Here is a 27836-nt window from a genome sequence, read left to right as displayed (position 1 = left end):
CTCATGAAGTGTTAAAATGTGAAAAATCATGTTATTTTGGCCTGTAGGAGCAAAATCACTCCTGTCCCTCAGTGAAGGACGGGAGCTCATTTTCAAATATCTCATCATCCCTGCAGAGTCCAGACAAATTTCGAGTTGGAAGTGATGGAGAACGGCGATATCTTTCCATTGAATATAAATTGAAGATTTTTATGAGCACAGAAATGCCTCCAGGAGGAAAATCACTCCTGTCCCTCAGTGAAGGACCGGAGCTACAATTCAAATTTCGCCTTGTCCTTGCAAGATTTCGAAAACTTAATGATTTGAGGACGTCCAAGGGAAGATGCTTTGCCAAATGAATATAATTTGATATGCAAAAACGAAGGAGAATGGCCTATATTGACCAAATCGCTCCTGTCCCTCTCCAAGGGACTAGGGCGAGGTACCTTGTGGCTCTCGTCCCTCTCCCAGGGACCAGAGCGATTTCCTTCATTATGCAAAATCCAGACAAAGGTCAAGGCAAGTTTACGTTCAAAAACAAGGGAAAACATGAGATAAATGCGTTGAATATAAATTGAAGATTTTTGGGACGTCCATAACAGTGTTAAATGCCTAGTTCGCTCCTGTCCCTCAGGAAGGGACCAGAGCGATTTTTGATATAATTGCTTTGTTTTGCAAAGTTACAAACAATGTCAAGGCATGAACGAATAGTGTGAAGAAGGACGAGTCCGTTGAATATAAACTTGGAACCTGGCAAAGTGAGATGAAGGCCACAAGGGGAGGATCGCTCCTGTCCCTCTCCAAGGGACCAGGGCGATACAATGGTGATGATACTTCCTACGCAAGTTCAAGGTCGTTCCTCCAAAGTTCAAGGTCGACACAAGTCAAGACGAGGTGGCGAGGGACGTTTCAAGGCATTTTCAATCGAACGCAAGCATCAAGGTCGTCGCATTGAAGGGATTTGCACTCTAAAACCCAACATCGCTCCTGTCCCTCAGGAAGGGACCAGAGCGATATTTCCATTAAGGCATCGATTTCAAAAGACAAGCAAGTGTTAAGCTACCAAGAGGATCGAAAGGACGTCATTACACGCATTGAAGATAATTGCAAGTTGATAAAAACAAGAACAAGCTCACAATGTTGAACTTCGCTCCTGTCCCTCAGGAAGGGACCAGAGCGATATTGAGTGTATTGATCAATTCATGCAAAATTACGTTGAGTCAAAGTTTTTTCAAGGTCACACGAGGTTCAAGACATCTTTTTAAAGTGATATTCAAGGGTTTTAACGTCCAAATGTTATTAATCAAGCTAAGGAGTCTATATCGCTCTTGTCCTTTGGACAAGGACCAAGGCGATTATTGCAAAAACACTCATACTCCTTCAAAGGCAAGTCAAGGCGAGGATGGACGAGGTAAAAAGACATTATTTCGAAGACGATAAACGATGAACCATGGTCAAATGTTACCAACTTGAGCTCAAAACGGAGAAAAGACATGGATCGCTCCTGTCCCTCTCCAAGGGACAAGGGCGATGTTAGGCAAAACACATGATATTCTTTGAAAATCACGTTAAGACAAGGACGCACAAGGTTTTAAATGGCATTTGGAAGATGATACAAGGAAAGGATCGTATCAAAATGGAGAATTTCAAGCAAAAACCTTAGGATCGCTCCTGTCCCTCTCCAAGGGACCAGGGCGATAATGGTCATGAGATGCACTTGTTCGCACAAGAAAGAAATTCAAGCTTGAAGGACCCAACAAACATCGCAAAATCAACGTGGAGATGAGGACCTTGGACGTAAAAATTGCAAGAGTCATGACAAAGTTGATGGATCGCTCCTGTCCCTCAGTCAGGGACCAGGGCGATGAGGTACGTCCCCTTTTGTTTTCATATTTTTGGCGCCAAATAAACAATTTAAATTTCCTCAAATGCTAAGTTCGTAAAAAAATTGAATATCCATTTTAATTTAGCATTTAATATAGCGTTGCCTTTATTAATTATTTTTGCCTTTATTAAAAATCGAAATTTGCAAATTAAAAACGCAAGGCATTAATAGTTAATTATTTAATTAATATAAAAATCGATTTGAGCGCTCAATTAGGCAAGTCGGCCTTGTTATTTTATTGCAAATCATTTTAAAAATGGTTTTATTTTATCAAGTCGGCCTAAGGGGTGAAGGATGAGCGCGCTATATATAAGGGGTGAGAGATTTCATTTTTCACATAATCATTTTTACCTTTCTTCATGCGAATTGAGAGGAGGCGAATATAGTGCGAAGTGTGTTCAAAGGTGGTGCGAGTTTCATTCATCCAAGGGTGGCGCTTAGTTATCAAAAGGTGGTGCGAATTTGAAGACCACACCAAATGCGAACTTGAGGATACATTAAGGCAAATTTGCTAAGGACTTGGAGGATTTGTTTGTGCGAACTTGAAGATCCATTTGAGACCACGTCAAAGGCGATAATTGAAGATCACGTTCTCTCCAGAGGTGGCGAAGTCAATTTTGAGGAGATCATATTGAAGATTACTTTATACCTCAATTTTGCCTAGGCAAATTTTGTTTTTGCATTCTAGAGTTAGCTCTCTATCGAGGTATGGCGATTTAATTATTATTGCTTTATTCATTCATCGTCATATTTCAAATTTTGAAATTTTTGAATTTTTGAATCTCTTGGCTCAATTGTTGTTTTTTAGGAAATGATAACTCTAGGGACTTATCATGAGGTTTCCTAAAAACTTTTCTCTCTTATTTACGCTATTTATTGCAAAATCTATTTCTTATAATGAAATGTTGTGTAGGTATGGCGACCCCAAAGGCGGGAGCATCCACCAGCCGCTCGGCTCTCATGAAAGAAGATCAGAAGACCGAAGAAGTGGAGACCAAGATCGTGTCAAAGTGGAGCAATATTGGAGATACAAACTTGGGGAACTTTAGCACGAAGAAGTTTCGAGAGGTCCCTTACATCGGCAAGCCATCACCTGTCGCCCGGAGAATAATAGAGAGTGGCATCATTAAGGCGGCCGGTTTTCCTCCAGCTATTCAGTGCCACGAGTTGATGATCGAGTGTGCCCGTCATTACAATCCATAGTCCAGGACAATTGTGTCCAACGAAGGAAACACTTTGGCGTATCTTTTAGAGGAAGCCATAAGTGAAGCCTTCCATCTTCCAGAGCACAGGGACATGATATACAAGAGCATTGAAGGAGCCAGATCAGTGTACGATGATGATCCAGATGCTTGCCTAAGTATAATCAACAAGAACTGGCTACTCAAGAGTCGTCCCCGTCTGAGCAAAGTACCGAACACACCGCATCGGATTGATTTTCAGGAGGAGTACCGAGATTTGATTACCATGCTCAACAGAGTTATAGGAGCACCTCATGCCTTCTATTTTGAGAAATGGATGTTTTACTTCATCCAGGTGATTGTTCAAGGTAAGGGTACGATACATTGGGCTAGAATAATTAGCCATTGCTTAGACGTACAGTTGAGGAGACTCAGGGCTACTAAGTCCTTCCACATGAGTTCATACGTCATCTATGCCTTAATCAGGAGCGTTGAGTACGCAGGACTACCTCACAGAGGAGTGATTGGAAGAGGACCCGGCGAGGTCAGAGCTTGTGAATCCTATACCTACTTGCATCATCCACCAGGGAAGAACTACAAATTAGTCAATGATACTTTCACGATGAACATCACAAGGACGTTGCAAGGAGGGATTCACAACAGATTATCTCAGGATGCCCAGGAATTCATCAAGAGGTACGGTGCTTGGTTCATTCAGTTTCCCAAGTTCACTTACATTAGAGTGCATGGATGTCCTTTACCTCCATACATGTTGCCGAGGTACCCGACAGATAGAATTGTGTTACTTGAAGTAACAAGGCAGTCGGCAGCATATGTGAAGGCATTCAGACACAGACATCAGAATGGAGTTCAGGTACCTATTATTTTGGGTAATTCAGTTGAGGTATGTCCCAATGTCTCAGCCATGGATGACGCAGAGAAGGAGTTAGCCTTGTATCCTTTTTCATCTTTTGCTTGGAGGAATAGTTTTGATCCCCATGGACATTTAGAGGAGACGGTCGGTAGAAGATTTAGACATGAGCACCAGATTGAAGATTTTATGATGAATCTCCTAGATGATCTCGAAGTGAAACGAAGGATACATTCTAGATTGCCTTTGGATTTCATCAGGAAATGTAAGATTTACAGAGTGGCCGACCAAGCTCAGGACAACGGCAGGCACGTCCAATCTTCATATGATAGAGAAAGCAAAACAATAAGTTTGAATTGGAATGAGCCCGAGGCCGTGGATTTAGATGATTTGATGGCACCAGTCTTGTCTTGTACTCGCAGATGGGTAGACGTTCAGCATCAGAAGTTGAGAGAACAAGGCGTAGCTATGTCTTTTACTTTGGAAGAGAAACCAGCCGAAGGTGGAGCCAGTGTTAGTGAAGGCAATCCTAATCCTAGGAATTCAGGTGAAGGTAACCTTCGATGTGCCAGTGAGGGCAATCTCCATTCGAGAGGTTCGAAGAGAAAGGAAAGATCAGAAAAGAAAGAGTCTTCCAAGAAAAAGCAAGGTGCCAAAAAAGATCAAACACCAGGTACTTCTTCCAGACCAGAGGATAGAACAGTTCGAGTGGAAGAGTCCATGGAATCGATGGTACAGAATGACAGACAGGAGGAAGGACAGGCACAGCATGTTTCATCCGATGGATCTCTCCAAGACTATGATTTAGAAGAAGATAATGAAGTAACATCTCCTCCCAGACAAGAAGAAATAGTACATAAAGAAATTCAAGTTCAAGAGACAAGATCGAATATTCCAGATTGGTTGAAGGAAAGATTGACCAACGTGATCGTAATTGAGGACGAGGACAATGCAATTGATTTAGAGAGCCTTGTGGGACGTTCACATATGACAACAGAGAAGAAGAAGGCTACAAAGATGTCCAAGATGATTCGAGATGAGACTGGATCTAGAAAACTGCAGATAGCTACACCGGCAGCAGACAAATATGAGGGTGAGATCCTAGCAGAAGACTATCATATACAGACTATTGAGTTAGGACCATCCACAGCAGAGCAGACTTTAGATGATGCCACCGACACATTTGAGGCATTGAAGGACAAGCTTAGAGAAGAAGTAGAAAAGAATAGAAAGCTTGAAAGAGAGGTCGGTACATGGAGGACATATTTCAGTCACATCAATGAACCTTTGGGACGTCAGGATCCAGTTAGATCACCATTGCGGGCATTGCCCCTTCAATCGATCAATGAAGCAGAAAGATTCAGGAACCTGGTCCAGCGTACATGTAGTTGGATGGATAGATCTCACACGGTGGCCATTGAGTTTGTTACAAGGATGTCGAAGATCACCCATCAGGCTATCCAAGTTCTTGAGATAATCCACAGATTGATGGCAACAGTAGCTGCATTTGCCCATACCAAGGACGTTGTCATCCCTGTCTTGAAAGTTATAAGACACACATCCAGAAGAATTTTAGCGCAAGAGAGGATCTTAGAAGGTGATTCTCACAGTTTGTTTCAGTGGTCAACCTTACTCCATATAAAGAGTGTTCTCTTCGAGGACATCAGTGTTAGATGTGGTCAAGTTGAGGAGGTGATCAATCCGATCCAGGACAGAGTATTTGAGGTACTTCGTACCAGTCTTGGCAGAAGGATCGAGGTCGAGACAGATGTGGATTTACAAGAATTTGAGGATAGAATCACGATCATCTTTCGCAAGGACGCAGATGTTACAGATGAGCAGTATGATCAAATGTATGCCACCATGCTCCTGATTGATAGAACAAAGGAACTTGAACCTACTTGGGACGCAGCTCTTCTAGATGCATTTGATCAGGTTATCCACTTAGAAGAGAGTATCAAGAATCTTCCCGAGATTCCAAACACAGAAATCGAAGGAATCGTGACAAAATTCATTGCATATGCTAAGAAAGAGAATTGGAAAGGGAATAAGATTCTAGATGAAAGGTCGTTACAGATGACATGACATCTTATTTCTCATTGGTTGATACCTCCTAGATTTTTGTGCCAAATTTAATATTTGGCTATGTATTTAATGTTGTTCAGTAAAAAGGAGGTCATTTGTAACAAACCCTAATTAGGGTTTAGGTGTCATGATCTTGTCCATTGATTTATTTTCAATCTGGACCTTTCATTGTAACTGGGGATGCTATTTATACCCCCATTTTTCATTTCATTTGATAATAGTGAATAGTGTAAGAGATAATAGTTGATGTAATAGAGAGATTAGAATTAGAAGCAGTTTTTATTTTGTAGCAAGATTGAGTCTTGAAGAGAGAAATTCAAGCAATTGTTGTATATGATGACTTGAAAATCAATAAAATATTGAAGTTATGGTGTTTTGTTGCAAATTTCTTAAGTTATCTTCATGGTTGTTGGATGTACTTGAATCACGCTCAATCAAAGTAGTTTGTTAATTTGAAAGACTAAGTGTGAGATTTGATATTTGGTGGGATTCGCAATCCAAACCACTAGCTTCTTGCTGATTGTAGGAACGCCTTGCGTGGTCGACTGGAAAACATTTTGAGTCCTTAACCTTCAAAGCATTTTCGTATCTAGGATATGTACCTTCGTAGTAGTGTCCTTGGTCTTTGATGCATTGAACACCATTATTACCTTAGAAGATCGCACTAATTTCAATTGAGTTGTTATCTTATGGCAAAATTGAAGTTGGTTGAGTCTTGCCAAATCTCATTCATGCTAAGTCGTTCATAGGGTTAGGCTAGATTAGACTTCCTTAAAACCTGTCCTTTTGCCATTTTTTTTTTGAAAGTTCCTTTTTAGTTTAGTAGAATCTTCGAGCCTTTGGAATCCGTAAGACGCCTTGGAGGAAACAGCAAAATCACATCATACCACTAAAAAAGCTTGTCCACACGTGGAGACCCCACTAAAAGAACCTTGGAGTCCATCTAACTGATCCTTTTTGCAGATCTTCAGCAGTTAGAGACTATTTTCTCAAGAGAGGATAAGATGCATGTCGGTATTTTATTCTGTGTATGATTGTGTAGAAAATACACGTCAACACTACCTCACAATGTGAATGTATTCCATGGTCAACTGCAATAGGGGAAATAAGGGTGGGATTTCCACGCCTTGTCCCTGCAATATACTCTCTGAGTCTAATATTCTCTTCTTTGTACCTTTCTTTCTCCTCAACCTCTCTGTCTAACCTTGCATCGATTGCCTTGAGGTTTTCACCAACCTCATGAAATTCTTGCTTTCTGGATGTACGACCAAGGGCAACTGAAGTGATCCGGAAATCCATAGGGGTAGCCATGTCCGCTGTCACACCTACAATAGGAACAACAATCTGCGCAATCCGCATTCTTGTCTCATCTCTAGCTATGTGCGACAAAATCTCCGCTCTTTTGGGCTCCTTCTCCTTAGCACTCCTAGCTAGGTAGTCATCAATATCATCAATAGGCTGTACCTCTATCATTTGTTTACTTTTCTCCATACTTCTCATCAGCCATTCAGGAATAGCGGCCATCTCCATACCATCATCGAGACATATTTCTTGATCAAGTCCTTTCAATGCCGAGATAACATCATCATTATCATCAGGATTATTTCTAGTCCAATCATATACCTCATTTCCCAAACTAACTTCCAAAAGGACAGTAGGGGATCCTAGCTGATCATCATTCTCATTAGGAGGTGCAGATGTCGCTGTGGCATGAAATTCCTGAGTATTCTCTAGTGGTATCACTGTGTTGGAACATTGCCGAGTCTCCTTGTGTTGTTCTGTTACTTCAATCACTTCAATTGATGAGACATTGGGAAGGGGTGAAGGAATGATAAATGGAGGAATGATAGTCTTCTGTTTCTTCTTCACCTCCTCAATCTTCTTCCCTTTGGCCTTGACTTCTCCTAGTGTGTTCTTCCTTCTCTTGGGAGCTGAACTCTCTTCGTTTGCATGAATCCGGACATCACTGATAGTCCTCTGATCATCCTCGAAAGTAGACTCTTCCGGTTTCATCCTTTGATAAGTGAAGGGAACACCCATGTCAACTAATTTGTTCATCTGTATATCCACCCATGCACGGGAGAAATTCAAGACCTCTCTCATCAATATATTCAGGTCAATCTCTTCTGACTTTGACTAATTTAGCAATAGGATTGCCTTCTTCATTTCATTCTCATAATGTGGGTGTGTATGATCTCTATCATCTAATACTTGATCAGGAATGAGGAAAAGTTTACACTTCCTCATAAAATCCACTGACATTTTGGACCACATTCTTCTCTTCACTGCTTGCTTGTCCAATAGGTTAGCCCAATAATCTTCTATGTCAATTTTATGAGTGAACTTTTCTCCCCTGATCCTTCCGACCTTCTTGTCTGGATCAAATCTTTCTCTTTTCTTGTATGTAGCAAATCGATAGAATGCAAGTTCCTCACATGCAGTGCTGGCGGCTATGGCGAACTGACAAACCTCTGATGTCTTCGCAACTGAAATAGAGAATGTCATGCCTGTCCCGTGCTTCTCTCTCTGAATAACATCGAACTCTAGAAGCTGTCTTACCACTTCCAACAATATCATTCTGTCGGTTAGATACCTAGGAAGTCTGTAGGGTTCAGATTGAAACCCATGAATCCTGAGGTATGTGAAAGTGGGAAACTGTATACACCACGATCCATATTTTTCTATTAACTCTGTTGCCTCCTTGGACAATCTTCTGTGGTTTCCGCCTTGCAGCATCTGTGTGATGTACATAGTGAATGCATCATTCACTCTCTTATAGACTTCAATTCTATACATGCTCAACTGGGGGTAGCATTCATGACTCCGGAAGTGTCCTTGCCCATTCCCAATTTCTCCTTTGCATATTAATCCTCTGTATGAAACAAACCGTGCAAGCAGGTATACCAAGTAAGAAGTCATGGCAAATGACTTGGACCGCTTTACATTCCTCAACTGAAAATCTAGGTTGTCACTTATAATCTTGGACCAATTTACTAGTGTTCCTCTAAGACAATCCTGGATGAATTAGAACATCCATCCATCGAATATTGCTCCCTGCAACATCCCCATCACTCTGTTGAGTAGGAATATCAAATCACTATATTCCTCCTTAAAATCTATGCACATGAGTGTCTTGGGAGCCTTGGAATGATGAGACCTAGGCTCAATCATCCACTCTCTGTTAATTAAATTCTTGCATACACCCATCTTCTTCGTGTATCTTTCTGCATAATCCTCCTTGGTCACATCCTTCGTGTCTGTTCCGCGTGGAATTCCAAACACCTCTGCAATAGCATCCTCAGCAAGGTAGGCGATGACAACGCTCTTAGGACTCTTGATCATTCTTGTGAGCGGATCGTAACATCGTGCACACTCCAGGATCAACTCACTGCACTGTATGGACTGTGGGAATCCAACGGCATGGAAGATGCCACTCTTCATAATGTTTGCATATGCTGGGGAAGGAACTTGATCTCCGACTCCGAACATCCGATGCTGCATCTAGTCGAAGTCTAGGAAATGCATGTTTGTATCTGTGATTTCCTTCCATCTGGATGAAATCTTAAGTTCTGGATAAAATCCAGTCTCCAGCATCTTCAATAGTTCTTTCCTTTTCTTATATCCAGACTTTGACATCGCACCTGTACAAAGCTCGAAGTTACACTTAGGAAAATAAATAATACTCGTAATAAAATTTCTGACTTTCTAAAGATTTAGCTAATTTGAGCATGGAGTCAGGAAAATAATCCATACACTTGGTAAATTTCAACAATTAAGTTCAAAGTGTGACAACACTAAGACATGGAAGCCTTCCATAAAATTCAATGATACCTCCTTATGCTTAGAAAATATGCAAATTAAAATGCAAAGGAGTATACTAGATTAATGATGACTAAGGAAAGGTGTGAAAGGTTGTGTTTTCACACAATGTATGTCTGAAGACACGTTCCGTAGTCAACAATGGAGGTCAACAATTCTGAAGACAACCTGAAAATCAGACTTTTAAAACATGTTGTAATCTTAAAAAATGTGCATAAACTCGATAAAAATCAGTTTTAATGATGTAAACAATCATATTCAGGAATGTAAGTGTGGCTGGTAAAAATTTAATTTCTGAGGACAAGTCTGAAAATTGGTTACTTCAGACTTACCAACACCTTGCAAAGTAGTTAAAAATCCCTGAAAACGATGAAAAATGGCTAAGGAAATAGCTCCAAGCAAAATCGCCAAAATGGTTAGGTGGTTGGAAATGAAAATTTCTAAAGACAATTGCCTAACAATGGAGTTTTCAGACCTGCAATAGAGATAAGATGGTCTAAAAAATGCACAAAAACTCCACAAAATATCTCCAAATGCAAATTGCCTAAGTTGGAATTGGCTGGGCAATAAAAAACAAGTCTGAAAATTAATGGCAACCATTAATGGAGGTCAAAATCTGAAGCAAACCTCAGATCTGAAGCGAATCAGCAAGCTGGAAATGATGGCAGCCACCAAGAATGCATGAAAATCACCAAAATATGGCACCAAATCACTTCTCCAAGCAAAATCGAAATTTTCCTAACTATGGCGCCAAACTGAAATTCTAAAAATGTTATTAATGGCAGCCCAGATCTGCAACAATGGAGGTTTGAAACAAAAAGCAAAAAATGGAGGAAATATCGCCCAAGTCTCCAAACATAAAATTGCCACTTTTCACCAAAAAATGCCAAATTTGGAAAAAATCGCCAAAATTGGAAGATCGAAATTTCTAGAATTGGCCTTTCATGGAGACACCTGGCAGAAATAATAATAAAATAATGCATAGGCTCCTCTCTTATACTTACCTTCACCTCTCACTTTCACCACAAAAGCAATGTGGGATAAAACACTTGCTTAAATACTTGCTTGGTAAAAACCTAACTTGCTTCTAGAAGGTTAAAATATTAAATGATTATTGCAAGTTATTTAATTTTGCTTTTAAAATTTTAAATAATCGTTAATCATTATTTAAAAGCAATTAAAATGGGGCTTATTTATTAAAATATTGCAATTTAAATCAAAATTAAGCCTCCAGGGGAAAATCGACTTGGGTTGGGATTGAAAAATCCCTTTAAAAATCATTAAAATTGTCAAAAATTCCCCATAAGGGAAAATCGATCCTAGCTTGGATAAATATCCATGCATAACTTCATAAAAAATGCACACAAAACTCCCCAGGGGAAAATCGATGGCAGTCTGGATTGAAAAATCCACACTCCAAACTCACTTAACTTGGAAAAATACTCCCTGGTGGAAAATCGACCCCAGTCTGGATGAAATCCAGACTCAAAACTCTTCAAAATGTTCCCAGTGGAAAATCGACCTCTGTCTGGATGAAAATCCAGACAAAAATCCGCAGTCACTTGTCACAAATATGTCCTGGTGGAAAATCGACCTAGGCATGGAATCATCCTCAACGTTGTCCGCACTTTAGTTCGCACTCTAGTCCACACTCCTGGTGGAAAATCGATGGCAGTCTGCATAAATCCTAACACTTAGCCAAATTTTAGCACTTCCAAGGGAAAATCGATCCAGGTATGGATAAACAGTGGGGGAAAATAGTAGTCAGTATGGATTTCACGGGAAACCCATGTGTAGTATGGATTTTGAGTGGGGGAATGGGTTGGGTAGTCTGGAATGTGAGGGGAAAAACACCCCTAGCATGGAATTTGACCATTTTACCTTTGGAATAAGGATTTCTCTTAGGATTTTAACATTTTAACCACTCAAAATCACTTAGAAACTGGACTTAGGCAAATTTTCCAAAATATGAGCAAAACGCTAGGAAAATATTGGAATTAAGTGCGAAATCAACTTAAATAATACCTTAGAAGTGAGAAAACAACTCCCAAAGGTCTGTGAACATCTTGGCACTTTAAAATCATTGATGCGCGTGTTTAAAAACAGGTTAACGCTCAAAAGGTCAAACACTTAGACAAAACTTAGGATCATTAAAATATTAACGTTTGCAACTTGATCCTATAACTTCAAAAACCCTAGACGGCACTAGGCATGATCAAAAACTCCGAGACTCGGGCACAGGAAACGCAAAATTGCCCACTAAGCAGCCAAAACCCTAACCTAACAACGCAAAAAACTGGCAAAGAGGGGGTCCTCATTAGCAATGGGGCGATGTGTGAAAAGGTCACAACAGGCTCTCATTTTGGTTATCTTGAAAATTTGCATTGTTATGCTGTCAGATTGGCGTCGGAACTTTGAAGCTTCGGAGTGCGGCTCCCTAGTGTTTTCCAATTTCGTACTTGAAATATAGTACCTAGCTACGTGCTGTAATCCATGATACTTTCATTGCATATCTCAGTCTTTTTGGTGTTTGGAGTGATTTCTGGAGTTGTTGGTTTCCCTGTGGCTGAAGCACATTTTTTATCACACCTCTCTGCGTGAGTGTCTAGTCATTCTGGGTACTGGTTCAATCATCCTTCTTGCTGCTGGCGATTCATGTTGTAAGTTTATGGCACTTTTCATTGAGTATTGAATTTAATAATGCAAATCGAAAATACCTGGCTAGGCGTGGGTTTTAGAGGGCGCATTTGGATGCGTGCCAATTAAATTGAGGTATTTTGGTAGCTTACTTCTGGTTTGTCTTCATCGCTTCTGGTCTAGTGTTGGTTTAGGATTGATTTTGGGTGAATTGAGTGAGTAATGAGAGAGCTATGAGTAATTTAGTGGGTTTACATGTTGCTGGTTATGCATTTCCAGCGTGCTGTTTTTGATGTTGGAAGAGTTTCGTGATCATTATCTTTTATGTTGAGCATTATTCTTCTACTCACTTTCCCTTTCATTGTAAGGTTAAGTAGTACTACTACTAACCCATTCTGGATTGTAATCTCTTATCCTGCTGAAAAGTGGAAGAGGCTGGCTTGCCACCTACATCTGATAAATTGTAATTTAGTCCTCCCACTGCACAAGCAGTCGAGTGATGATTGGTTGTAATGGTGCTCCTGTTGCATAAGCGGTCGAGTTGAGAATTTTGTAATTCAGTCCTCCCGCTGAAATATTGCGGTTGAGTGATTTGTGTCTGTTGTATGGTTCTCTTGGCTGGTTCACCGCCAAGTTTCTTGCTATCCCGCTGGATAAGCGGAAGGGGCTAGCTTGCTGCCCAGTATTGTATTTACTTTATCATTCCAACAAATTTGTGATCTAACGATCCCCTCATCACCGTATGCTCTCACCTTCCCACATTGGGCACTTGGTGATCAGAAAGTGGAAGGGTTGCATTTTCAGCAAGCTTTGAGTTTATGTTTTCTAACCTTAACGGGTTATGTGTTGGTTGGTAATTCTTATTGCTCTTAAAAACAATTTTTTTTTAATCCGGGATATTACATTCTTGTATAACCAGAACAATGTAAAGTCCTCGATTTATGGTAGGTCAGCCAAACCCAAAATACTAAATAAATAAAAATTTAAAATTATTAATAAATGAAAATATTAAATAATTTTTCTAACAGTTTCTAGGCGACTTGGATAGAAATTTATTTAGGTTGGTTTCCTTAATCTTGGCCTACTTTGTTATGTTTGGGTAGTTATTTCCTTGTGTAGTGTCATAAATTGTATCCTCGTACAATTTCATTCTCATCTGGGTCTCACTTTAGTGTTTTTGCCTTCTATGCCCTAATTATGCCTGATTCTGTTCAAACTAGTGCCAGATTTGTGGTCTCTATTTTCTCTCCTTGCTTCTTAACCTTTTCCTAGTCCAAAAGGACTAGACCAGGGCGCTAGGCACCACATTCCAGGCAAAATGGACCCAAATTTATATCCTAACGCCAGAAAAAGTTGAGTGGGAAATGATACCCGATGCCAGCCTTCTTCGTAATTTTCAACAGGTTTTGTGAGGTTAGGTATAAAAGCAAGTTTTATCTCTTAATTTGAAATATCTCTCCACAAGTTTGCAATTCAATTCCAATTGAGCAATCGATCAAGCATCATCAAGGCAGTGAAGGAGAGGTCAAGTATTCAAATTTTCAAGTATTCAAGATGGCATTCATGATCAAATTTATATGAAGGCATGCATAGCAACATCAACCTTTTTATGAAGACTTCAAGGCAAAGGAGATTCATAAAGGAAGGTATAACATTTCAATCTAGCATTTTATTCTAGATCTAGCCTCTGCCCTGCAAGGGTAAGCTCTCTTTTGTTTATTCATTGTTATAGGGTTAATTCCAAGCCTGGGGTTTAACCTAGGCAAACCCCTGTCAACCCAACACCATTGTTCCTCTCTTGTGTGTTTAGGTTTTAGATTCAGTAGAGAAGGAATATAGATTCAACAAGTGCAGACTGAGACAAACAACCAAATTTTGAAGAAGTGGAAAACCCTGGACACTTTAGCACTATAGTGTTCGACACTTTCCCGATGAAATTTCAGGGGAATACTTAGAGCGACAACCTGATTCCGAATCTGTTTTTGACATTTGCATTGGACACTTGGAGGACAATGACACCTATTAACATAGTCCAACACTTTTGGGCTCAAATTGTAGACATAAGTTCTTTTATGTTCTATGTTTCAAGATCTATACTCAAAGTCTACAAATTTGTTTTGTAGCTTACTATTTATGCTGATTACTCTCAATTTTGCATCATTAGCCCCAGTTCTTGCATTTGCTCATTCTATCTTATCCAATTGCATCTATTCATCAAGGAAACCACCAATTCATTGTGCTCAGCTCTTCCCAAGGTTTGTAGTTGGGCCTATTGGTTTTTTCCCTAATGTGAGTTGGTGTGAATGGGTTTGATTCTTATTTTACATGTTTAGACTACTGAACCCCATTTCCAACTCTACACCTTGATGTTGACCTTGGGAAAAATATGTATTTATATCTATGTTACCCCGAGTTTCCGGGACGGGGACGACAGGGGACGCTGGGATGAGTTTCCAGGACGACAAATTTTTTTGCCAATTTTGGGGACGGCGAGGGGAAGACAAAGGGGACGGCTATATAAAATATAGGGAAAACTTGAAACATATAGGGAAATTTTAAATGTTCATATGAAAAATATATAAAGCATGTATATATACATTATATTTATATGAAAACATGGATAAAGCAGGTATATGTACATTATAGAACCTTAACATACCACATTTGTGTTCAAAATTCATTGTCAATACTCAATATGCATTCATAATTCAGAATTTAGAATTCAGAATTCATTGTCAATACTCAGTATGCATTATAATTGAAAATACATTGTCAATACTCAATATGCATTATAATTGAAAATACATTGTCAATATGCCAACACTTGTTTGCATGTAGTTCATTGTTTCTTTCTGGTTGGAGGATATTTTAATTTTTGATAGTCTTCCATTTCTATTACTACCTACAACTGCTTCTTTATGCACTACAAAGTTTTGGGTGTTTGTGAAATTCTATACCAAGTTGTTATTCATATTTTTGATTGCTTTTGGCTATGCTTCAGATCTGTTTACTTTTCATAATTGTGAAAAGTCCAATATTGCAGACTTGCAACTGCTTTTTTATGCACTACTGAGTTCTAAGTGTTTGTGAAATTTATTACTAGGCTGCTGCTCATTATTTCTAAGTGTTGAGTCATGGACCAGCTAGGACTCGAACCTAGAACCTTCCATACACTGCTGGAGTGCTCTACCACTGAGCTACTGGCCCCTCTTGGACCAGTCCCTCGTCGGTCCGGGTGTGGCTTATTTCCAACACCAACACCGCCCCTTAAGCCACACCTCTCGTGTGCTTGGGGCTCCTAGCCTGGACCTGGCTCTGATACCATGTTGAGACATGGACCAGCTAGGACTCGAACCTAGGACCTTCCATACACTGCTAGAGTGCTCTACCACTGAGCTATTAGCCCCTCTTGGACCAGTCCATCGTCAGTCCGGGTGTGGCTTATTTCCAACACCAACACTAAGTGCTTTCGGAAGTGATTCAGACATGTTTACCCATCATATTAGTGAAAATCTAGTTTTATAGACCTATAATAAAATTTAAAAATGTTTTGTTTGAGCATTTGAGTCTTTTTTTTTTTTTAAATGTGCTGGGAAAAGGGGGACGACTGGCCATCCCCGGGACGGTTAGGGGACGGGGGGACGTCCCCTTTGAGAATCACTGTCATCCCCAAGTTACTGGGATGTTTTCCCACAAATTTTGCAATTTTGGGGATGGCGGGGGTGTAAATGATGTTCAATTTCTATTCAATATGCAAGTTATATTCTATTTAATATTCTATTGTTCTATATATTACTGAATTAACATATGAATTTGACTATCTTCTTATGTGTGGCAGGTGAGAGGAGCATTTGTTATTTTCTATATCCTTTCTCACGAATGCCATTCGATATATATATATAGCAAGTGAGGTACGATCAAGCAATGCCTTGATCGGTCATGACCGATCAAGACATTACTTGATCGTGCCTCTTTGCTAATAACAAACGATGCATATTAATTACCAATGCCAACCAGTATATGTTTATACTATAACAACCGATAACAATCGGTGTATGTCTAAACCTTAACAACCGATAACTATCGGTGTATGCTTTAACCTTAACAACCGATAATTATCGGTGTAACTTTATCATGCCACCCGATATTAATCGGTGCACATATAACCCAATATTAATCGGTGTTCGATTAATCGTTTGTTTATTATCAATTATGTTAACCGATACAAATCGGAATGCATTAGCATGATTTAGTAATCGATGAACATAAACAATGATATAGTATGATTATCGATGTTAAGCATTTGATCGAATTGAATAGGTTAATTATATGCAAATGTAGAATGGCTATCAAATGAAGGACTAATTGCTTGAAGGTTTGCATCATAATTATCGATATGATAAATGATTGAATGAGAGACTTCATTTATCTCTCATTCAATCATTTATCTTACCGAAGCTATTATGCATTAACAGGGGGGACATTCCCTAGCCATCCCCAAGTCCCCGAAATGTCCCCGATACGGTGATGGGGGATTTTAGCCTGAGGATGCATCCCCGAGTTACATAGTTTTATATTGGTTGGTATTGAAAGCAAAGGCATCAAAGAGTTTCCTATTCCCATGCATTAAAATTTTAAATGAATGTAGAGTTGTGCTTAGATGGAAACCTGAGTATCCATCCTTGGTAGGATGAAATCCCTACCAACTTATTATCAAGTGCTAAATTACCTTGGTTCGATGATTTCCCACACTATCCAACTAGGTGCAACTTGATCTTCTATAGGTTTGATTCATCGAGGGAGGCTATAGACTGAGGTGGTATCACCTAGCACTCAACGACAAGCATAGTCTTGTTGCACGTCCCAGAGAACAACAAGGCTATAGGCGTTGAAGTCTCCTTAGGTGCAAAACTGAGTTTAACAATGCAATTAGAGAAGTCGAGTTCCAAAAGATTGGTTTCAGAGGAGTTGGAGGAGCATTAATATCTCATGCTATTCTATTTGAGCACGGGGTGAAAGAAGAGGTAGATGTCTAGGGGGTCGCTGCTATTGCTTGCGCCTTGAAATGCAAGCCTACAATGGATGATCGTTTCAACTCAACAAAGGACATTGAAGCACAACATAGAGAAAATGCTAGTATGAATTCATGTGGCTCATTTCATATTTATGTTCATGAAGTTCCAATTCTATATGGGAATCTGTTATAAACAATCAGATTATATTCTTTGCAAGAGTGTGTATGTGTATCAAAATGGTTTCATGAATAATGGCATATGATTTTAGTTTTGCGAGCAAACATTCTAAAACTTTGTTTTACTAGGTTGATATGTTTATCTAGAAATTAGTTTAGTTATTTGCAATATTAGTTATTGTGAAATTTGACTAATTCCAACTTGGTATATTTTAGTGGTATTCAGAAAAGAAGCGGGACTCGGACTCGGCAAGGCCGACTCGGACTTGGACTCGGGACTCGGAGTCAGACTTGGCTGGACTCGGGAAAGTGAAAAACTCAAGAAAATTAGAGATTTTTAAAGATTTTGGACCCCAATCTATATCTGGCCGAGTCTGGCGTGTCTAGCCAAGTCCAGGCGAGTTTGGACCCTAGACTTGGCCGAGTCCGAGTCCGAGCCCATTGGACTCGGCGAGCATGATTCGACTCGGAAATTGCCCAAACTCGGTGATTTTGGGCGATTCCCATTTATTAGAGCCACCTTCCTCCTAGCCTGTGAGAAATTTTGCAGCTTCATGAAAATATGAAACCATGGATCTAATGTCATTAGAACGACAATCAAAAGAATCTGCTAAAGTGGCAAGATTTCACACCAAATATACGAACTTAGGCCCAACCATCCGTCAAGATATCACTTTTACCAAATTTTTTAGTTTCAAATGAAGGGACAAATGAGAAGATATGAGCAGCCTTGCAAAGAAAATTTCGAAATAGAACGATTGGATCAAGAAAGGTACACATTTGAAGCCACCAAAAGATTTGATGAATATTTAGGGATGTCTGATGAAATCATTTGTTTTTTTCCTTTGATGTTTATTTGAGATATTTGGATTGGATAAATCCTAACAAAAGAGGACACAATGACTACACGAGACAAATGAGAAAAGAAGAGAAAAATTCAAAAGTAGCAAAGGTGGAACGTGAAATGGTGAAGAGTACAAAAGCACAAGAGGAGGTTAAGATAGAAAGGTTAGAGTCTTAAGATGTCAAACTGGAGGACTCCTTAATGATAGAAGATAGTAATGTCCAGGAAACATTAGCCCAAATTATAAGTACGGGCATAATTGCATCATATATTGATGATTTGCAATGTATGGGAATGATTGGACCTTATGATACTATATAACGTATTAGATGTGTGATGTTATGATTGAGTGCCATGAAGAAGAATTGCAATTTTATCTAGAAAACCCCATGATCATGCACTCCGATGACATGAAGGCGGGCCAAGAAACATTCATACTCCTTTCTTTCCAAGATTGATTAAATTAGTGATGGAGTTTGGAAGAGAGATGATTTACCTTAGAGTAGCGCAGAGGAGTGGCAGAGTGGTGATTTTAAAGTTGATATGGGATCCTAGCATTCAATTTTGGTATGCAAGTGCAGATTGCTTGAGGACAAGCAATCTCCAGGGTGGGGGTACCGTAATGTCCCCAATTTATGGTTGGGTCGGCCAGCCCCAAAATACTAAATAAATAATAAAATAAAATCATTAATAAATTAAAATATTAAGTAATTTTTCTATTGATTTCTAGGCTGACTGGGATAGAAATTTATTAACATCGGTTTCCTTAATCTTGGCCAACATTGTTATGCTTAGGCCAACTTTGTTATGTTTGGTAGTTATTTCCTTGAGGCCGGCCTTGAGAAAAATATGTATTTATATTGGTTGGTATTGAAAGGAAAGGCATCAAAGAGTTCCCTATTCCCATGCATTTAAATGAATGCAGAGTAGTAATTAAATGCAAACTTGAGTATCCATCCTTGGTAGGATGAAATCCCTACCAACTTATTATCAAGTGCTAAATTACCTTGGTTTGGTGATTTCCCATGCTATCCAATTTGGTGCGACTTGATCCTCTATAGGTTCGATTCATCAAAGGAGGCCTCACCTAGCACTCAATGGCAAGCATAGTGTTGTTGTGCATCCCAAATGGCAACAAGCCTATAGGCATTGGAGTCTCCTCAGGTGCAAAACTGAGTTCTAAAACTGCAATTAGAGGAAGTCGAGTTCCAGAAGAACGGTTATGAAGGAGTTGGAGGTACATTAATATCTCATGCTATTCAATCTGAGCACGTGGACAAAGAAGAGGCAAATGTCCAGGGGGTCACTTCTATTGCTTGCGCCTTGAAACACAAGCTTACAATCGGTGATCGTTTCAACTCAACAAAGGACAACGAAGCACACCATAGAGAGAATGCCAATATGAATTCATGTGGCCCATTTCATATTTATGTTCATGAAGTTCTAGTTTTGTATATGAATTTGTTTTAAACAATCATATTATATTCTTTGCAAGAGTGTGTATGTGTATCAGAATGATTTCATGAATAAGGGCATCTGATTTTAGTTCTGCAGGCAAACATTCTAAAACTTTGTTTTACTAGGTTGATATGTTAATCTGGAAATCAGTTTAGTGATTTGCAATACTAGTCACTATGAAATTTGCACTATTTCCTACCTGTTATATTTCAAACAAACACACTAACCCCCGAGTATTCAATTCCTTTTAGTTATATAATTTTTAATTCACTATATTATACATTATATAAGTAAATAATGTGTGAAAACAATGGCTTTGTTTTAAACTATATAATGTACAATACTTTAAATTGCAAACATTCATAATAAAATACTAATAGTGACAATGTCTTCTTTATCCTCTTAAGCTTGGGTGTTCTGCTCAAGCATAGCACCCTGACTTGGACTGCTGTAGAACTCTTCTTAATGGTCTTTATACTTGCCCACCATTTGTGCGGCAAGTCTCTAATTTGCTCACATGCAAGTGCTGATTACCCTATATTGTCATCTTCAATACTATTTATTCCTTATCCTGCTTTTTATAGTTTGTAGGTGCATACATTTTTGAGGTTGATGGTTAGCTGTCTACCATGATTGGCTCCTTGTTTAACTAATCATGCAAGAGGGATATAGAAGTCTTTATGTTGAATTTTTCAACACTTGATCCTGTAATGGCCCCTTCTTCGCAGTGATTAGTTTTGTTGGCCGTTAGCCTTGTTCGGAGGCCCATAGGCTAGTCAAGGCAGAAATTAGGGTTTCCTATTTTCTAGGAGGATTCTTTGGTGTTTTCAGAGGGTATATGTGGGAGTTTGACAGTTTGGATTTTGGATTCCTTCTGGGTTTTCAGAGAGCTTCGGGATGGTTCGACATGCATCTGCATTGGGTGATTTTTTCCAGACTTACTATTTTTAGTAAGTGCGACGACTTCTCAGAATGTGGTTAAAATCACTTTGGAAACACTTACTATTTTTGGCAGTATGCTATATTTAGTAACTACTATTTTTAGCAATTCCATTTTTAGCAGGATGTCAATAGGCCTGTTCAGATGGCTATTTCCGACAGGTCAGTTTGAGCAGTTGGTCTTCTAGCATTTTTTGGTGCTATTCTTGGCAAGGATTCTGTAGCTCAACTCAATGGCTATTTCTAGCGGTATTATTTTGGTAGGATCTTGTATTCACTTGGGTGACTATTTTTAGCAGTTCAGTTCAAAGCCCCAACTCAATTCAATTTTGGTGATTTCCAGCACTTCTTCGGCTCAATTTGGCAATGATCAATATTTGAGGAGGTAATTTTAATATATTAATACCTTAGGCATGAGGTATTAATATTTGATTATTTTATGGATGGACGACTTAGGAAGGGAGAAAATATTAATTTCATCCTAAGTCTATTTTGGCGAAATTTGCATATGACTTCAAGGGAGTCGTCATGGTGTTAATAATTAAATTATAACTCAAGGCAAATGGGGCGATTTTCTAAGTATATTGCCTTAGTAATATTTTTTATTTGGAAGTCATAGTTGGGTGCCCACTTTACACTTTATTTTATGACACTTATATTTATTAAAAAGGGCAATTTTGGGTGAATGTGAATTGGGCGAACTTGTGCGAGGAAATGAAATGAAATGCAATGCTAAATGTGGATGAAATGGAATGGCATTTGGTTTGGGCGTATTTGGAGTGCATTTGAATTTGAATTTGGCTGGCAAAAAGTTATAAATAAGTGACTAGGGCTCTTATTTTGGTATCTTAGACAATTTACACTGTTATGTTGTCATATTGACTCTAGACAATCTTCGAGGGTGAATACCTCCTAGGGCTCTTGACAGACTTCGAGTGTGAGATATCACTCCTAGCTGTGATTGGATCTTCTGAATGTGTGGTTCGATTTTAGTGTGCATTTTCAGATTTTCAGTGTGGTGTGGATTTCAGTGTTGCTAGTTTTTGGTGTGGCTGTAGCACGTTTTAGTTCATAACTCTCAGTTTGTGTGTCAAATCATTCCAGGTAGTAGCTCGTTCTCTTCCTATGCCACAGGCGATCAAGTTTGTAAGTTTGTAGAGCTTAATGTTGAGTATTTAATTTTTAAGTGCAAATCGTACTTCTTTCCTAACCGTACTATGCTGGGCTGCCTGGGAATGCGTGCATAAATTCATTTGGGGGTTTTGGGTGCAGTTTGTTGGTTCTAATCTCATCGTCTGTCTTGTATCTCTCATTTGTATTCGTTTGGGAGTCATTTCGTTGAGTGTGAATAGAGTTACGAGCATTTTTGTGAGTTTCTAGGCTGCTGGTCTATGTGTTTCCAGCGCATGGGTTGCATATCAAAATCTGAAAAATTGTTATGGAGTGTTTCCTTGTGGGGAGTTGGTTTTAGAGTGTGTGGGTTCTTTGGAGTGTGTTTAGAGATAATTTGAGTGTGTGGGGAGTGATTTAGAAGTGTTTGTGAGGATTTTAATGTTGCTGGTTTGTGATTCCAGCCTGCTGTTCATTTATATCAGATTTAGTTTTTTGGGGGTTGAAGCTAGTTTTCAGGTGTGTGAGTCTATGGGTGTGGTGTGAAGAGTCTTGGTAATAAGTTGTAGCTGTTAGTTTGGGATTTGGCATTTGAATATCCATGATGAATCATATTGTAATGCTTGTTAGTAATACTAACAACAATTTATTTGAACTCTCTTAGTCCCACTGCATAAGTGGAAGAGGCTGGCCTTGCCGCCTAGTTTGGACAACGATTCTAGTAATTTTGTAATCCATGTTTGCATTGTAAAGCTGATTAGTAATACTAATAGCTATATACTTGGATTGTTGTTCTTTGGCCCATTGCATAAGTGGAAGAGGCTGGCTTGCCACCTTCTTATCTATTGTAATTTTGTCCTCCCGCTGAATAAGTAGTTGAGTTGATTGTAATCTCATTTCCAGTCCTCCTGCTGAATAAGCGGTGGAGTTGATTGCTATTTCATTTCTAGTCCTCCCGCTGCATAAGCAGTAGAGTGATTGTTCTTCAGTTTCTTGCATCATCCTTGGTCGGTTTACCATCAAGTGATTTTTAATATTCTCCATATCCCACTGAAAAGTGGAAGGGGCTGGCTTGCCGCCCAAGCATTGTATTATTTCCAGTTATTTGTAGCTAACGATCCCCTCAACACCGTATGCTCTCACCTTCCCATATTGGGCACTTGGTGATCAGAAAGTGGAAGGGTTACAATTTCAGCATTATTGTATCTTGATTTCCTAACCTTAACAGGTTCTTGTTGTGATTGTAATTGGAAAAAAATTAAAAAAAATTGTGGGGATACCACAGATCCATAATAACCCTCCAAAGTTTTCTATAGCTTGGGTTGTTTGATTTATTTTCAATGCTTTATCTGACATTGCATCTGCTTTCCCTTTTCTGTTTCCTTTCTCGTCTTCAATACATTCCTCTCTAGTGGAAACTCCCTATATTTAACATCCTCCTCCACAATACTCCAAGTTTCAATGCCCTTATTGTCTTTTGATTTTTTTTTCTTTCTATTTACCCCACTTGCCCGCTCTGACTTTTGATTCACCTTTAATGGTTCATCCATATATGGAATCTTGTTTGTGCCATGCTGCTAGGGAGAATTATACTCTCATCAAGATAGACACAGAACAAATTTGGTGAGATTTATGATGCCAATACAATGTGCTTGCCTTCATACCATCTATAAGCTATTTCTTTGTTCTAGACAAATTATCAGCCTCTTGTGCATGGGCAAGTCTGTAATAATTTATTCCTCTATATGCCAAGTGCAATGTGTCCTGGAAGGAAGACTAGCTGAAATTTCTAAAAACCTTATTGCAAGAAATGAGCTTAGGAAGTAAATAAAAAAGCTTTATAGTAATGGAGGCAAAAATATTTTTTATCATCCTCTTTTAGAGGTGCAAACGGGATGGTCAAGATCATTTACATTATTCTCCAATAACTTTTTGATGAAAAGGAAAATTTCCTTTGAAGCTCTTTTTTGTGCAACATTGTGGTTTGGAATCTTCCTTGGTTCCATTTTGCAAGGCCTCAAAAGTAGCTTGCCTATAAGGATGAAATTGGTTATTTGACCAAGTAAGAAAATCAAGTTTTGCATTTTATAATTAAAAGAATCCCCAGGAAACCTTGTCTGAGTGTGTTTGGATCAGAAACAAGTTCCAAGAGGACTCCAACTCTATTAAAGACACCAAAGAAAAAGAATAGGACTCGACTTCCCCTAAAATTCTACATGCCAAGGATCTTTTTAGTGACACTTGTATTCTCACAATCTCACCTACTAGGCCTGTACTATTTAGTCATAGTGGGCAGAGGGCAAGGTAAGGCGAAGGGTAATTGTGAATGATGAAGTCAAAAATAGGTAGATAGTTTGCACTATTTGCCTTCATTTAGTTTCAATTATTTTCAATTTCTTAAATTATTAAGTGAGAAAGAGAATAAAGTTATATTTAATTTGAATGGAGGTGGCACAACTTGAGGTTGCATTGTTAAGAAGTTAAGCCACAGTATGGTACACTCAATTGGCACGTTATCTTATCACATTACCATGCAAAAGCTCTTCAACTTTTTCCAATCTAAAGGGGTAGTAAATTATGCTTTCAATCTGCTTTGTGGACTTCCAACAAGTATATGTTAGATTCAGTTCATGGAAAACTTGAGGGGAAAATTCATAGGCAGGTACGTCATTTCAGCGCAACACCATTGCAGCCAGGGTATTATCATCAAGCACGTTGTGGTTAACCAATTATTTGAGAAATCAATGTCATGATATGCTCAGTAGTCTAAAAAGGACAGTTATTGCTTTGAAGTTCTTGACTAAGCCCCACAACTTGCTCTAACAGTGCCAGGAAAACCCTTCAGCTTTTGTTATATTTTATGTACTAATTTGCAAGCACAATGATTTGCCTGTGTTCATAATTCCAGAACTTGGTACCATGTCTCTGTAGTCAAGGCACCTATCAGATATCTTTAAGGAGATGAAAGTAATATTGAAAATGTAAACATAGCAGTCAAACATGTCAAAAGTGATTCAATCAACTGAAAAGATCTCAACTTAAATCAGGTGAACTTCAGGGTTTAAAAAGGGCCTCAAAAGAAAAATATTATATAACATTATTTAAGCAATATAATAACTTAATCATATTGTTATAGTTAGATATTGACCAAGTTACTCAACGATCCTAAATTTTCCACAAAGAGAGCAAAAATCAAATGTATTTAATTAGCTTCAGAATTCCATACTTGTGAAATACAGTAAGTGTAAGCCATGGAAAACGGAAATAAAAATTATGGATGCCACTTGCATTATGCCAAGTAAGAATGATACTGACCCTAGTGGAGAACTCAGTTGTAAACCAGTAAGGAATTTTAGAAAACAGTGACCGAAGATTGAAAAAACAACATAATGCTTTTCACTCCTCTAACAGTCTCAGGGTACTTGACCTGATTATTAATGTCATAAGGATTAATAATCTTGCATTGAAGAGGAGTAAATCAAACTAGCTGAAGCAGAAGCAATATTGCCCCCAATTTCTTCCATTAACAAAAATACCTAGTTATTCAACATGAAATTATAAAGGAATTACAAATATTTCAAAATACTCAAGTCAAGCATATGGATCTAGAGTCACGTCTCCTGGAGACCTTTGAGATGGCAGTTTTTTAAACTATTGGGCATGGGGAGCTAGCGACTTTCTTGTAGTTCTTCATTAATGCACAAGTAGCTTTATAGTCAAGTTGTATATATATAACTACTACTATTACAGCTCCCTTCTTGAAAGCTTTGTTTCAAAGCAAGGAAATGATGGTAGTGTGCTTGAACTGCTTCCTCTTCCCAAGATGCATCATTAGGTGATCATCTGTGTTCCCATAAAGGCTCCAAACCATATCCTATACATACATGTTATCATCTTCTGAAGATGTACTACCCAACTGTTTCATCCAAAATGTTATTTTAATATATGATGACATCTATCAGTGGAAATAGCAAGTTATTTTAGCCATAGTTGGTAAATTAGTTACTAAACAACTTCCTGATTTTGTGGTGAATCAGGACTAATATCATTTTATTCCTGTCCTTGTGTTAATCTAGGTATGGACGGCTCCCTCCTCATGTAAAAACAGCTGTACCTGTTGATCGAAGGTTTGAACATGTCGTTATTTCCTGCAATGCAACTACGGATCATTCCATTGTGTGTATAGAAAGGGAGTCTCAAAAAGCTCTAGATGTAAATACTTTCCTTTATACTAGAGCTTCGCTCTTTGGTTTAATTTTTATGCCTCATTCACCAATTACCATGCTATGGTTTTGTTGTGGTTATAACATTTTTCATCTACATACTTGCTATAGATAATGATGGAGGAAAGGATGATGAATGCTCCAATTGTACAGAAGATGGAGAGGCAGATATCCGATAAGTCAGATCATGATAGAGAACACAGCGATGCAATGCAAAGAGTTGTTTCTCTAAGTGTTCCTCATGCTTCAGGACAGCTATATGGTACCTTTACCTAGTACCTTGCAATGGTAAAGTTCTGCTAAAAAGTAATGGGACAGCAATATCTCCAACACAGAGGCATGAACACATCCTAATTTCATCCTGTTGGCTCCAAAGGTAATGGTTAGCAAAGATCATGTTGAACGATGGAATAAAATGCAGTGAAAAATGCAATATACCATCTTAAATAGAAGTTGCAAATTAGTTTATAGGTGGTATGAAAGACATGATCAAGTATTCGTACATGTTTCCAATCACTCTAAAAGTTGATTAGTTTGAGACATTTTTATTGTTTACTTGAACAAGTTCATTATTTTGACTGAGCCACGCACACAACCAATTTTTTGCATTGTCTCTATCATATATTGCACTTGCCAGAGCATAAATATATGTATCTATATTGCATCCTTCAATTGCCTAGTCTACACAACCAAATTAAAGGCATTACAGCTTAAACACTTTCAAGTTTCAAGCCAGAAACCAAAGCTTGTATATTAATGAAAAGATTGAGTGTTTATCCTTCACCTATGCTAACAATGATTAGCATAATTGTAAGTGGATCCCGATTAGATATTTTGAATAAGGTGATTTGTTTGTAATGATCTGTGCAGGATTTACCGCAGCAACTATTTGCGGTTTTATCTCCTGTAACAATTCACAATTTTAAGGTACAAAGACAAAAAAGGGCAGATTATTGATAGATGAATCCTTTATGTGAAGTCAATGCTCAGAAAATGCTATGAACAAAAGCAGGTTGTTTCTTAAAATTTAAAGAATATTATATAAGATTTTTAGTTATAAATGTAGCTGTTCTTTTAATATTATTTTCTGAAGTATCAAATGACATCTCAAATATGGAATGCATAATCGAAGTAATGTTTTTAAATATTCTTGACAGAAATATTGGCAACGCCGACATCAGTTATGGTTTCACCCATTATGTATATTCAATGTTCATTATTGAAATAATATAATGTTAGGCCCTTAGGGGGTAGTATACAAATACTTTAAAGTGTTTTATTATCATCTCCAAAGTGTAACATTCAAAATGTTTATTCTTTGAAATGTTTATTATGAAATTTGTAAACAATTTCATGACTTCATTATCCATCGTCTTTGAATGAAGCTCTGAATTTCATTATCTATTTGTCTATGTAATATGCCGAATGTTTCCTTGTCTTTTATATGTTTTTAAGTTATTTATATGACACCAGTACATTATGTAAATTACCTTACTCTTATAAATGCCTATTATTCATGAAATAAACTTGTGTATCGATTGAAAATCTGCCCTTCATAGATTACAATATTAATGTCTTGGATGTTTTCCCAAGGAATTAGCTAATAATGTTTCC

At 38.4% G+C, this 27836-nt stretch overlaps 1 protein-coding gene across 2 annotated transcripts in view; it reads left to right on the top strand.

The window, feature by feature from the left end:
• Window positions 1–27305, top strand: part of LOC131054821 (uncharacterized) — a 110791-nt gene extending 83486 nt beyond the window's left edge. The window contains exons 4-6 of one of the 2 annotated variants that reach the window (XR_009108062.2): window positions 26076–26211; window positions 26334–26598; window positions 27093–27305. Coding sequence is in view for 1 of the 2 variants with exons in the window: in XM_057989429.2 (XP_057845412.1) it covers window positions 26076–26211; window positions 26334–26498 (301 nt within the window). In the remaining variant the exon portion in view is untranslated. Of the gene's footprint in view, window positions 1–26075; window positions 26212–26333 lie in introns of both variants that reach the window. The other variant, XM_057989429.2, reaches the window with a different exon arrangement.
• The last annotated feature ends 531 nt before the right edge of the window (window positions 27306–27836 follow it).

The sequence above is a fragment of the Cryptomeria japonica genome, chromosome 6 (assembly GCF_030272615.1).
Source record: "Cryptomeria japonica chromosome 6, Sugi_1.0, whole genome shotgun sequence".
NCBI lineage: Eukaryota > Viridiplantae > Streptophyta > Pinopsida > Cupressales > Cupressaceae > Cryptomeria > Cryptomeria japonica.
This window is presented reverse-complemented; position numbering and strand designations above follow the sequence as displayed.